The sequence below is a fragment of the Hyla sarda genome, chromosome 4 (genome assembly GCF_029499605.1).
Source record: "Hyla sarda isolate aHylSar1 chromosome 4, aHylSar1.hap1, whole genome shotgun sequence".
In the NCBI taxonomy this organism is placed as follows: Eukaryota; Metazoa; Chordata; class Amphibia; order Anura; family Hylidae; genus Hyla; species Hyla sarda.
In genome coordinates this window covers 183,320,188-183,334,243 of record NC_079192.1, presented here as the reverse complement: position 1 = coordinate 183,334,243, position 14,056 = coordinate 183,320,188, and the positions used below count along the sequence as shown (strand labels likewise).

The 14,056-nt window shown below is 47.9% G+C and overlaps 1 protein-coding gene across 7 annotated transcripts in view; it reads left to right on the top strand.

Annotated features, from left to right (window-relative positions):
• The window catches only part of LOC130368803 (protein tyrosine phosphatase domain-containing protein 1-like), a 29,500-nt gene extending 22,717 nt beyond the window's left edge, over nucleotides 1-6,783 (top strand). For 6 of the 7 annotated variants that reach the window (XM_056573038.1, XM_056573036.1, XM_056573037.1 and 3 more), the window contains one exon: nucleotides 6,249-6,783. In XM_056573038.1, the coding sequence (XP_056429013.1) occupies nucleotides 6,249-6,416 (168 nt within the window). In that variant the 3' untranslated portion in view covers nucleotides 6,417-6,783. The remainder of the gene's footprint in view (nucleotides 1-6,248) is intronic. The other variant, XR_008892572.1, reaches the window with a different exon arrangement.
• The last annotated feature ends 7,273 nt before the right edge of the window (nucleotides 6,784-14,056 follow it).

Genomic DNA, 14,056 nt, shown 5'->3' with positions numbered 1-14,056 from the left:
CCACCCAAATAACAGTGTTGCCACGGGAAGGGGGTAAATCAGTAATAAAATCCATACCAATCAGAGACCAAGGCTGTTCGGGGACAGGCAGGGGGTGAAGAAAACCAGCGGGCTTCTGGCGAGGAGTCTTATCCCGGGCACAGATAGTGCAGGCTCGCACAAAGTCCACAACATCCGTCTCCAGAGTCGGCCACCAATAGAAGCGGGAGATGAGTTGCACAGATTTCTTGATGCCCACATGACCTGCGAGATGGGAGGAGTGACCCCATTTGAGGATTCCGAGGCGTTGGCGTGGAGAAACAAAGGTCTTTCCTGGAGGAGTTTGCCTGATGGAGGCTGGAGAAGTGGAAATCAGGCAGTCCGGAGGAATGATGTGTTGCGGAGAGAGTTCAACTTCCGAAGCATCCGAGGAACGAGAGAGAGCATCGGCCCTAATGTTCTTATCGGCAGGCCGAAAGTGAATTTCAAAATTAAATCGGGCAAAGAACAGAGACCATCGGGCCTGGCGAGGATTCAGCCGTTGGGCAGACTGGAGGTAGGAGAGGTTCTTGTGATCGGTGTAAATAATAACTGGAAATCTTGATCCCTCCAGCAGATGCCTCCATTCCTCAAGTGCTAATTTGATGGCTAGAAGCTCTCGATCCCCGATGGAGTAGTTCCTCTCCGCCGGAGAGAAGGTCCTAGAAAAAAACCCACAAGTGACAGCATGCCCGGAAGAATTTTTTTGTAGAAGAACAGCTCCAGCTCCCACTGAGGAGGCATCAACCTCCAATAGGAAGGGTTTGGAAGGGTCAGGTCTGGAGAGCACGGGAGCCGAAGAAAAGGCAGACTTGAGTCGTTTAAAGGCGTCTTCCGCTTGAGGAGGCCAAGACTTGGGATCGGCATTTTTTTTGGTTAAAGCCACGATAGGAGCCACAACGGTAGAAAAATGTGGAATAAATTGCCTGTAATAATTGGCGAACCCCAAAAAGCGTTGGATAGCACGGAGTCCGGAGGGGCGTGGCCAATCTAAGACGGCCGAGAGTTTGTCTGGATCCATTTGTAGTCCCTGGCCAGAGACCAAGTATCCTAGAAAAGGAAGAGATTGGCATTCAAACAGACATTTCTCAATTTTGGCATAGAGTTGATTGTCACGAAGTCTCTGAAGAACCATACGGACATGCTGGCGGTGTTCTTCTAGATTGGCAGAAAAAATCAGGATATCGTCCAGATATACAACAACACAGGAGTATAAAAGATCACGAAAAATTTCATTAACAAAGTCTTGGAAGACGGCAGGGGCGTTGCACAGGCCAAAGGGCATGACCAGATACTCAAAGTGTCCATCTCTGGTGTTAAATGCCGTTTTCCATTCATCCCCCTCTCTGATGCGGATGAGATTATAAGCACCTCTTAAGTCCAGTTTAGTAAAGATGTGGGCACCTTGGAGGCGATCAAAGAGTTCAGAGATGAGGGCTAGGGGGTAGCGGTTCTTAACCGTGATTTTATTAAGACCGCGGTAGTCAATGCAAGGACGTAGGGAGCCATCTTTTTTGGACACAAAGAAAAATCCGGCTCCGGCAGGAGAGGAGGATTTACGGATAAAGCCCTTTTTTAAATTTTCCTGGACGTATTCAGACATGGCAAGAGTCTCTGGGGCGGACAGAGGATAAATTCTGCCCCGGGGTGGAGTAGTGCCCGGGAGGAGGTCGATAGGACAATCATAAGGCCTGTGAGGAGGTAGAGTCTCAGCTTGTTTTTTGCAAAAAACATCCGCAAAGTCCATATAGGCCTTAGGGAGACCGGTTACTGGAGGAACCACAGAGTCACGGCAAGGGTTACTGGGAACCGGTTTTAGACAGTCCTTGGAACAAGAGGGCCCCCAACTCTTGATCTCCCCAGTGGACCAATCCAGGGTTGGGGAATGAAGTTGAAGCCAGGGAAGTCCAAGGAGAATTTCAGAAGTGCAATTGGGGAGGACCAAAAGTTCAATCCTCTCGTGATGAGATCCGATGCACATTAGAAGGGGCTCCGTGCGGAAACGTATGGTACAGTCCAATCTTTCATTGTTTACACAATTGATGTAAAGGGGTCTGGCGAGACTGGTCACTGGGATGTTGAACCTGTTGACGAGAGAGGCCAAAATAAAATTTCCTGCAGATCCAGAGTCCAAGAAGGCCATAGTAGAGAAGGAGAAGGCAGAGGCAGACATCCGCACAGGCACAGTAAGACGTGGAGAAGCAGAGTAGACATCAAGGACTGTCTCACCTTTGTGCGGGGTCAGCGTACGTTTTTCCAGGCGGGGAGGACGGATAGGACAATCCCTCAGGAAGTGTTCGGTACTAGCACAGTACAGGCAGAGATTCTCCATGCGGCGTCGTGTCCTTTCTTGAGGTGTCCGGCGAGACCGGTCGACCTGCATAGCCTCCACGGCGGGAGGCACAGGAACGGATTGCAGGGGACCAGAGGAGAGAGGAGCCGAGGAGAAGAAACGCCTCGTGCGAACAGAGTCCATATCTTGGCGGAGCTCCTGACGCCTTTCGGAAAAACGCATGTCAATGCGAGTGGCTAGGTGAATGAGTTCATGTAGATTAGCAGGGATTTCTCGTGCGGCCAGAACATCTTTAATGTTGCTGGATAGGCCTTTTTTAAAGGTCGCGCAGAGGGCCTCATTATTCCAGGATAATTCTGAAGCAAGAGTACGGAATTGTACGGCATACTCGCCAACGGAAGAATTACCCTGGACCAGGTTCAACAGGGCAGTCTCAGCAGAAGAGGCTCGGGCAGGTTCCTCAAAGACACTTCGGATTTCCGAGAAGAAGGAGTGTACAGAGGCAGTGACGGGGTCATTGCGGTCCCAGAGCGGTGTGGCCCAAGACAGGGCTTTTCCAGACAGAAGGCTGACTACGAAAGCCACCTTAGACCTTTCAGTGGGAAACTGGTCCGACATCATCTCCAGGTGCAGGGAACATTGGGAAAGAAAGCCACGGCAAAACTTAGAGTCCCCATCAAATTTATCCGGCAAGGATAGGCGTAGACCAGAAGCGGCCACTCGCTGCGGAGGAGGTGCAGGAGCTGGCGGAGGAGATGATTGTTGAAGCTGTGGTAGTAACTGCTGTAGCATAACGGTCAGTTGAGACAGCTGTTGGCCTTGTTGCGCTATCTGTTGTGACTGCTGGGCGACCACCGTGGTGAGGTCGGCGACAACTGGCAGAGGAACTTCAGCGGGATCCATGGCCGGATCTACTGTCACGATGCCGGCTGGCAGGTAGTGGATCCTCTGTGCCAGAGAGGGATTGGCGTGGACCGTGCTAGTGGATCGGTTCTAAGTCACTACTGGTTTTCACCAGAGCCCGCCGCAAAGCGGGATGGACTTGCTGCGGCGGTAGTGACCAGGTCGTATCCACTAGCAACGGCTCAACCTCTCTGACTGCTGAAGATAGGCGCGGTACAAGGGAGTAGGCAGAAGCAAGGTCGGACGTAGCAGAAGGTCGGGGCAGGCAGCAAGGATCGTAGTCAGGGGCAACGGCAGGAGGTCTGGAACACAGGCTAGGAACACACAAGGAAACGCTTTCACTGGCACAATGGCAACAAGATCCGGCGAGGGAGTGCAGGGGAAGTGAGGTGATATAGGGAAGTGCACAGGTGATTAGGCTAATTGGAACCACTGCGCCAATCAGCGGCGCAGTGGCCCTTTAAATCGCAAAGACCCGGCGCGCGCGCGCCCTAAGGAGCGGGGCCGCGCGCGCCGGGACAGGACCGACGGAGAGCGAGTCAGGTACGGGAGCCGGGGTGCGCATCGCGAGCGGGCGCTACCCGCATCGCGAATCGCATCCCGGCTGGAGGCAGTATCGCAGCGCCCCGGGTCAGTGGATCTGACCGGAGCGCTGCAGTGAGGAGAGTGTAGCGAGCGCTCCGGGGAGGAGCGGGGACCCGGAGCGCTCGGCGTAACAGCTATAATTCTGATCCTGCAGTACTACCAGACTCTGATAGTGCTAGAATTGTAAATGCAGGCTGGCACTGTTAGGGGAAAACTCATTTGCACTTCAGGTGTCATTTTTCTTCTCTGTGGGGGACATTTATCATTGTTTGCTTTGGTAAGCAAGTTCTGTAGGCATTTTGTTTTGCTTTGGGTTTGCTTATGTGTGACATATTTATCATACTATCACAGGGGGTTGATGAATTTGGCTCACATAAGCAAAAACCAATAAAATCACTTTGGAATACCATTTTCTTAGCACACATAAGCAAAAAAAAAATTTTTTTTAAATGTATGTGTGTTTATTACATTTTTTTCACCACTTTTTTCCCCCTAAATGTACTAACCCATTTTTTTTCCTTTTCATTTCAGATCCGTCTGTCCTGTGGGCTACTTCAGATTTGGTGGACTACGATGACAAGTGTTTTTTTGTTTAATATTAACAAGATTTTGTAACGAGGGCTTGTGGGGAGTTTTTTTTATTTTTATTTACTTTACAGGATTAGTAGTGGAAGCTGTCTTATAGACTGAGTCCATTAGTAAGCCAGGGCACGTTAGCCCCAAAAACTGCTAGCGCTAACCCCTGATTATTACCCTGGTACCCACTGCCACAGAGGTGCCTGGAAGAGCCAATACCAACAGGGACGGAGTGTCAAAAATGGCACTCCTGGGCTTAGGTGGTAACAGGGTGGTGTTATTTAGGCTGGGGAGGGCCAGTAACAATGGTCCTCACCCACCCTGGTAACGTTCGGCTGTTTGGTTGGTATCTGGCTGAGAATAAAAATACAGGGAACCATATGCGTTTTTCTTTTATTATTTAATTATTTATGGGGAAAAAACGCATAGGGTTCCCCATATTTTTCATTCTCAGACAAAAACCAACCAAGCAGCAACAGCCTGACTTTACCAGGGTGGGCGAAGACCATTGTTACTGCCCCCCCCCCAGCCTGTTACCACCTAGGCCAAGGAGTGCCATATTTGATGTTGGTAGCGGCTCTTCCCGGCACCTCTGTGGTGGTGGGTAACGAGGTAATAATCGGGATTAGCGCCAGCTGTTTTTGGTGCTAACGCTAAGCACTGGCTTAGTAATGGATTCTGTCTATAAGATGGCTTCCACTACTAAGCCGGTAAAGTAAATAAAAAAACATGTTATAAAAATTTTTATTCCATAAAACACTCCCTCACAAGCCCTCGTTAACCATTTTATTAACATTAAACAAACAAAAAAAACAAAAAAAACTGATCATGGTCATAGTCCACAGGATATATGGATCTGAAATGAGAAAAAACAAAAAAAACAAGGAAAATAGGTTAGTACATTTATTGTAACCCACGTGCACATTCCCCACCCGCACCTTTACAGTAAGGACATAATGGGATTTGTAGTCATGCAGCAGGGATGGGGGGAGATGTGCAAGCGGGTGACAAGCTTGTTACCTGCCCCCACTGCATGACTACAACTCCCAGCATGCCTTTACAGTAAGGACACCATGGGGAGTTGTAGCCATGCGGCGCGGGCGGGTGACAAGCTTGTCACCGCCCACCCATCTAACACACTTTCCCCGTGCCGCACAACTACAATTCCCAGCATGTCCTTACAGTAAGGACATGCTGAGAGCTGTAGTAGTGTAGCGTGGGCGAGAAGTGTGCGGGCGGATGACAAGCTTGTCACCCTTCTGTATATCGCCTACCCGCTCGTCCCACTGTGCCTGTGAAAATGAAAGTAAAAAAAGTCGCACAAAAAGTCTCACCTGCAACTTTTTGCACAGCTTCCCTCCCGACCACCCGCCCACATCTACAACCCACCCGCTAGCTATTGCAGGACTACTACTCCCAGCATGCCCTTACAGTGAGGACATGCTGGGAATTGTAGTCCCAACACCTTGCAGGCAGGTGGTAGATGTGAGTGGGTGCCAGGGAGGGAAGCTGTGCAAAAAGTCACGCAAAAAGTTTTACGTGCGACTTTTTGAAAATGCTGTCATAGGCGAGTTTGCAAGCCATGTCTGACCTTGCTTACACTTGCGACTTTTTGAAGGGGGGGGGGTTTGCGACTTTTATTTGCTTACGTGCAACTTTCGCAATGATAAATCCAGGACCACTGCGAAGTAAAAACTGAAAATTGCTTAGGTAGGGCAGATTGGTATTTTTTGTTTACCCACATAAGTTGCGCAAAAAATTGCTTAGGTGCACGTGCAACTTTTGTAAGCAAAAAAAGCTGCTTAAATCCCTTGATAAATCTCCCTTTATATATTTGTGTGACCTTGCTAAATGGTTTGTCTTTCTTTTACAGCAACCACAGGATGCCCCCCATGTGTCCCCTACTGTTTTGCTACAACTGCGCTCCATTGTACATGAGATTAGGGCGCATGGTGTCACTTCCCGGTTACAGCGCACAGCTGCAGAATCCACACAACGAAGGCAACTAAATGCAGAGAAAAAAGAGGGGAAGATCAGTTAATGGATGTATAGAAGGCTTAATGTATTTTAGACAATAGGGGTTGTCTCATGAAGAAGACAGTGCTGCAGTCAGGTGTGGTCCAGGTTTTTTATACCCTTGCAGTATGCTGTTATCTGCTAGGGTGTCTGGCCATTTTATTTCCAGATATTTCTAATATGTCGATTGATATAGTGATTTCATTTATTTATAAGATCTTTTTAATACACTTATAACTGAAGAACAGAAAATTAAAAAGGTTAAAAGCTTTGAACACCTTTGTGCCAATAGTTTTTATTGTTTATTTGCTTCCTAAACGTATAACTAAGGGCTTTCATTAAATGTGTGGTGGCCCAGTACGGGATGGTGTTGCCCTGTACCTTTCCTGCCCTGTCAGGCAGTGTCCTTCAGTATCCCCAGGGCTCCCTATAGTTGTTTCCCCATTTGTATATATAGTGTATATTAAAAGATGTATTATGCCTTTAATAAAATGTACCATGTGATTGTTACCCAGGAGGTGCCAGTAACCAGCTGACTCCAAGAGTGACCTATGGGCTCCCTGCTAGTCTCCCCCATATAAGCCCTGGGTGGAGCTAGCTTCTCTCTCTTGCTTCCTGCTGAGGTCCAGTGCAGTCGTGCCTAGTGTGTTTGTCCAGAGTAGTGGAGGCCTTAACTCAAATTAACTCAAGTCCTGCAGCCACAGTCAAGTGCAAGTAAGCTAAACCTGCAGCTTTGTCTGTCATCAGTCAAATCAAGTCAGTCTCTGTCAAATTGTCAAGCAACATGGCCTGCACGAAATTGCCTAGTCCTACTACAAGTCCCAGCAAGCCCTTAAGGTCTCTGAGTCACTGGTCACCTCCTTGGGCCCTGGCTGAATTGTATAGACTTTACAATTGTCTATCCTCAGAAAAGCTATCGCTGTCTTCATTGCCCCAGTGCCTAGCACAGGATCCAGTGGTATACCTTCGGGTGGTTAAGGCTAAACCATGCCCTGGCATCACAAACACAAGGGGTCAATACCTTATGACCCTAGGGTAACAACATCTGCCCTGCACCTCACACCCCACCATACTACAAATGTCCTGCCATTTTGTTATAGAATCTGTTTAACACATTTATGTAATAGGCTGTGCTGCTGCCTATCATAGTCCTAAAATAGATCGGACAGCACACTGCTCCTTGCTGTGTTAGTTCTCTCAACTCTTCCCTCCCTTTTCTCACTGTTAGAGATGGCAGCAGAGAAGGGGTGGCGCATGCTGTACAGCGAGTAGAATAAGAAAAGTGTCCTAGTCTTCACGGAGGGCAGATCATCCAAGCTTTTTGGTATTAGAGTACAGATAGGGAAGAAAGCACTCAGTAGACAGGAGAAGAAAGGAGATAACACAAGTTATATTTATAGAAAAAAGAGAGGCGACCCAGAGAGAAAGCAGGAAATCCCATACTCAGCATCAGATCTGTCAGGCAGTGGCGTACTAAGGGGGGGCGGGGGGCGGACTGACCCGCCGCCGCCGCCACCACTACTGAGGATCCCCAGCAGACAGCGCTACATTCTCCTGTATGTGCGATACACGCACATACAAGAGAAGGCATCCCCTCTGTGTGAGCCGCATCTGCAGCTTACACAGAGGAAACGTGACCTCCGCCCCCATGCAGCACGCAGTACAGGCGCCGATGACGTCACTCATCCGGCACCTGTACTGTGGAGGGGAGAAGATGCGGGCCCTGCAGCTGAGGAGATCGCTGCGTGGGATATCAGGTGAGCATCCTTTTTTTTTTTTCTCAACTCTGCATACACCTATGGGGAAGGGAGGGGGGGGGGGTTACTCTACATATACCTATGGGGAAGGGGAGGGGGGGTTACTCTACATATACCTATGGGGAAGGGGAGAGGGGGGGGTTACTCTACATATACCTATGGGGAAGGGGAGGGGTTACTCTACATATACCTATGGGTAGGGGGGGCGTTACTCTACATATACCTATGGGCAAGAGGGGGGGGGTGTAACTGAATATACACCTATGGAAAAGGGGGGGTGTAACTGCATATACCTATGGGAAAGGGGGGGTGTAACTGCATATACCTATGGGAAAGAGGGGGGTTGTAACTGCATATACCTATGGGAAAGGGGGGAGGTGTAACTGCATATACCTATGGAGAAGGGGGGGTGTAACTGCATATACGTATGGGAAAGGGGGGGATGTAACTGCATATACCTATGGGAAAGAGGGGGGTGTAACTGCATATACCTATGGGAAAGGGGGGGGGAGTAACTGCATATACCTATGGGAAAGAGGGTGGGGGTGTAGCTCTGCTTATACCTATGGGAAAGAGGGGGGGGTGCCTGCTTATACCTATGGGAAAGAGGGGAGGGGAAGGTAACTCTGCCTATACCAGTGGGGAAGGGGGGGGGGATCTGCCTATACCTATGGGAAAAAAGGGGTTTAACTCTGCCCATACCTATGGAAAACAGGGGGAGGGGGGTTTTAACTCTGCCTATACCTATGGGGAAAGGGAGGTTAACTCTGTTCCTATACCTATTGGGAAGGGGGTTTAACTCTGCTGCCTATAACTACAGGGAAGGGGGGCCTACCTAACTTTATACCTGTATGCCTAACTACTTACCTACATACCCAGCTACCTAACTATGTACATACCTGGCCTTCATACATGGCTGCCTAACTACCTAGCTAGCCCCCTATCTACCTAAATTGTCACATACCTACATCTCTGGCTTCCTGATCTACCTACCTAGTTACCTATTTACCTGGCTACCTACCTACCTGCCTGCTTACTGTGCAGGACACAAAAGAGGGCATTATTACAGTTTGTGGGACTATAGATGGAAAGATTGTGTAGAGGAGGGGAGGGCACTGAAAAAATGCAGAGTCTGACATGTTTTTCCTGCAGATGTTAAGAGATCCACATGGCGGTCTTATCCAGATGTAGAAGAAAAGGAAAGAGGACGCCGCTGATCAGAAAAGACGTAATTGTGAGTCCCAAAATGTAACTGTAATAACTTATATGGTATACACATCCTGTACACAGCTGATATCTACCGCCATAAGGTCCTGTATATAATCACTTATATTGTATACAGATCCTTTATAGTATACTCGTCTGTGTACAGTGGTTTTATTCAGTACAGTATGGCGGTATTATCAAGTTATTGTGTGGGGGTATATATTTACTCTTATATATATAAATTTTAGTTTATTGTGTGTGGGATTTAGGTGGAATAGGGGCGTGGCAGAAGATTGATGAGCTGCAGAGCCTAGTAGGGGCCCTTGCTTTTTTTTGGTCCGTGTGCCCAGAGTGTTGTCAATCCGCTCCTGGGAGGGGGTGTAATTAAGGGGGGGGGGGGGAGGAGGGGGGTAAATAAAAGGGGGGGAAGGGAGGGGGGTGTAATTAAGGGGGGGAAGGGTATGGGGGGGGGGGGGTGCCAAACAAAGGGTCCACCCCGGGTACCAAATGCTCTAGGTACGCCCCTGCTGTCAGGACAAGATAGAAGTGATTCCTCATGGGATGTAGGAAATAGCAATCGAATGAGGCCGAACATAAGAGATGGTGAAGGAAGCAGCATCTTGGACACACAAACCTCATGAATAGTATTTGTAATGTACTCCCATGCTTGGTCCTTTGGAGGTAGAGACAGTATTTAAATCCTCTCTCCTCTATTTACTCAGAAATCCGTAATTTACTGTATTTGAAAATTGATTTTCTAAATTGGCCAACCCCTTTTTGGTCATTTTACAGAAAGGCATGACACAGGAAAGTGTTGACCCTGCCCAGAAAGGCAGAAAAGCAAGGAAAAAATAATGTGGAGGTAAGTAGATGTTTATTTTTGTAACACCCCCACACAAGCCTTAATTAGAAAAAAAAAAAATACTCCAGCCGGAGTTCTTCTTAAATTCAGAATTATGTTAAAACCAAGTAAGTTATATACATATAACCAAAGATAAGGGCTTAATCATGACCAATATTGAGGTACCGTGTCAAGACAACATCATACCATGAAAGCTATAAACTGACAGTGACCAAGTAAATAATGCAAAAATATCAAATTTTATAGAACAAAGTGCAGATAAAAAACACTTAAAATGGAGCAGCAAACAGTCAGACCACAAAAAAGACTCACAGGAATAGAATTCCACACAAAATGGATAATAACAGGAGTACAAAAGAGAAAATCAATTTTGTGGGTATTATATTGCACACTAGTATCCAGAAAGCTATACATAAGTACTGGCATACATGAACATAACAAAAGTGTGACTATGATGCCCACTCAGACCATATAAGACACTGCTATCTCCTATAATCCATATACTGGATAACAAAAATGGGGGAAAAAACAGGGAGAAGGATGGCATAACTAAATGAAAAGTGGTCATAAGTGAAAACACACAATAGAGATAACAGGGTACAAAAGACAGATGGAGAAAGATCCAACACTGTATATTACCCTTGTGTCTCTGCCGCCACCGCTTACCCCCGGTCCTGGAGTCACCCAGGGGTGTCGGCATTTTTGATGAATGTGGTATATATGTGACTTCTTTCAATTTCCCTAATGTGGGAGTTAGAGACGCAGTGGTAACATACAGTGTTGGATATTTCTCCATCTGTCTTTTGTACCCTGTTATCTCTATTGTGTGTTTTCACTTATGACCACTTTTCATTTAATTATGCCATCTTTCTCCATGTTTTTTCCCCCATTTTTGTTATCCAGTATATGGATTACAGGAGATAGCAGTGTCTTATATGGTCTGAGTGGGCATCATAGTTACACTTTTGTTATGTTCATGTATGCCAGTACTTATGTATAGCCTTATGGATTATAGTGTGCAATATAATACCCACAATATTGATTGTCTCTTTTGTACTCCTATGTGTGGTGGCCCAGTACGGGAGGTGTTACCCCGTACCCTTGCTGCCTGTCAGGCAGCCTCCATACAGTGTCTCCTGGGTCTCCCTTGCATCTGTCCCCCCATGTAAATATGTTTCTAATGTATTTTACCATGTAATGTGTTCAGAAAGCGTTTTCACTTTAAGACTGTTTACCATGTGACTTGTCATGTGATTGTTACCCAGGAGGTACCAGTGACCAGGTGATCCCAGGGGTGACCTATGGGCTCCCTGCTAATCTCCCCATATAAGCCCTGGGTGGAGCTAGCTCTTTCTCTTTCCTTACAAGTCTTTGCTGAGATCAAGTCGAGTCCTAGAGAGTGTCCAGAGTCATAGGAGGCCTCAAGTCCAGTATGCAGCCACAAGCAGCTACAAGTAAGCCACAGTCTCAGTATTGTCAGTCATCAGTCAAGTCAAGTCAGTCACAGTCACCATTTGTCAAGTCAACATGACCTGCAATAAATTGACCCCATCTACTACAAGTCGCAGCAAGCCCTTAAGGTTTCTGCATCACTGGTCATCTCCTTGGGCCCTGGCTGAACTGTATAGACTTTACCATCTGTCTACCCTCAGTAAAGCTACCGTTATCCGTAACTTGGCGTCGGAGTCATTATTGGCCCCGTGCCTAGCCCAGTATCTAGCAGTATACCTTCGGGTGGTATCGGGGATAAACCATGCCCTGGCGTCACGAATATAAGGGGTTAATGCCATCTACCCGTAGGTTAACAACATCTACCCTCTTAACACCCCGTTACCACAACTTTTGGAGCCATGAAAAGGATACAGGTGTGCGCCTTATATCACAAGTCCTCTCCCAGTCTGAACTGTGTCCAATATTGCAGAGAAATATGCATGACAAAAATTGCGCCAGAAAGTGTACGGGACTTTATCAGTGGAAAGTGTTATACCCGAGGCGCTTGTGAAATAGAGGGGAAGGTGAAGAAAAGACTGTTATCTGCTACTGTGAACTGAAAGGGTCAACTTGGTCCGGTGTTTCCCGCGCGCGGTAGCTGCTCTGCACCATCAGTTCCCAGCGGTGACGCCTCTTCAGTGCTGCGAGGAGGAACCAAAGAGCCTCCGTTTGTTGCACAGGGGAAGATTTTTCCGATTGGACCAAAACAGGAAGTTCCCTGGGCGCAGCCATATTGGAAGCTCCGGCTGCTGCGCTCGTCTCTATTGTTACTTGTCAAGCACCTGCTGCAGCGCAGACTCTGCAAACACCAACAATTGCCAGTATCCAGTCTCCGGTGCCAGTAGCTATCAGTATTAACCCATTAGTGCCCGCAAGTCTGGTCGCAAGATGGATTACAACCGGGTGCCTGCAAAATAGAGGGGGAGCATCCATTACAGTACCCCAATCAGTCAAGTCAAAGCCGCTGCTGCACTACAGTAAGCATCTTAAAGGAGAACGCACCTTATTTCCCTTAAAGCAACAGCACACTCAAAATTCAACAGGATGTCTGGACCCAGCTCTCCAGATCAACCAGGCAACAGCGCCCCTTCATCTGCAGCAGAGAAGTCATCACCTGCCCCAGCAACCAGAATCTTGCCAGCCCTGCCTGCAGTCAGCATCAACAGTCCTGGTGCTCCAGCGTCTGCACCGGTATTCATCCCCGAAGGACTCTCCCTTTATGTCGCCTCCTGCTCCTATGTAAAAGTTATTGTAGAAGGTGTACCGTTGGAGGCATTGATAAATACAGAGTCACAAGTGTCTACTATACTAAAAGTGTTTTCTATCAGCATTGGGATGCTAGTTTATTCTGTGAGCCTGATGATGTTAACTTTCAAGTCGTTGTGGGTAATGGTCAACCAGTCCCCAGACATGGATACTGGAAGCCAACCATTCAGTTGGGAGAGGCTGTACTTAGCGAGTAGGGAGTGATTGCAACTAATGTGACAGATAAGGGGTCTGCTATGTTTATATTGGGGATGAACATTATGAAGAATTGTTTCACTGAAGTGGCCTTACATGCCTCTCTTCCGCATATGTCCCCTCCAGGCCAGCGGGCTGCACAGCACCACTTGAAAGTTCTACAGGCAGAGCAGAAGTTTGCCAACAAGCAAGGTGAAATCTGCAGAGTACAAGTTCAAGACATCAGGTTGGTGACCTTACAACCCAACACGGAGACCATCATCTGGTGTCGTGCATATCCTGGAGTCAAAATTCGGGACTATCAAGCCCTGCTGTAACCTATGCAATTGGAAGATCATCCTCTTGTTCGAGCTGCGAGAAGCCTTGTCACTGTAACCAACGGGAGAGTCCCGATGCGGTTAGTAAACCTGTCTGATTCTGCTACTGTATTGCCCAAATACACTCCTGTAGCCCAGCTGTACCTCCTAGAGTCGAAAGACATTGTGACAGAACGTCTGGCTGCCCCACAGCGTGAAGCTCAAGTGGACGAAGGATCCAGTGTGAGCCCTCCAGAGCCCTGGTGGGCGCAGCTCCAGGTTGGAGACGACACTACCCCAAGGGACCACGCCAATGGAATCATCAATGTTGCCAAGAGGTACCATGAGGCTTTCAGCAAGCACCCCACAGACTTCTGCCAGACTTCAATGATCCAGCACCAAATCTCACAGGTGACAGCCCACCTATCAAGGAAAGACACCGTACGGTCGCGCCCGGCATGTATCAGACTGTCAAGAAGATGATGGCCGACATGAAAGAGGCAGACGTAATCCAGGAAAGTCAGAGCCCCTGGGCAGTGCCACTTGTCCTAGTCAAGAAAAAGGATGGAACCATCTGCTTCTGTGTCGACTA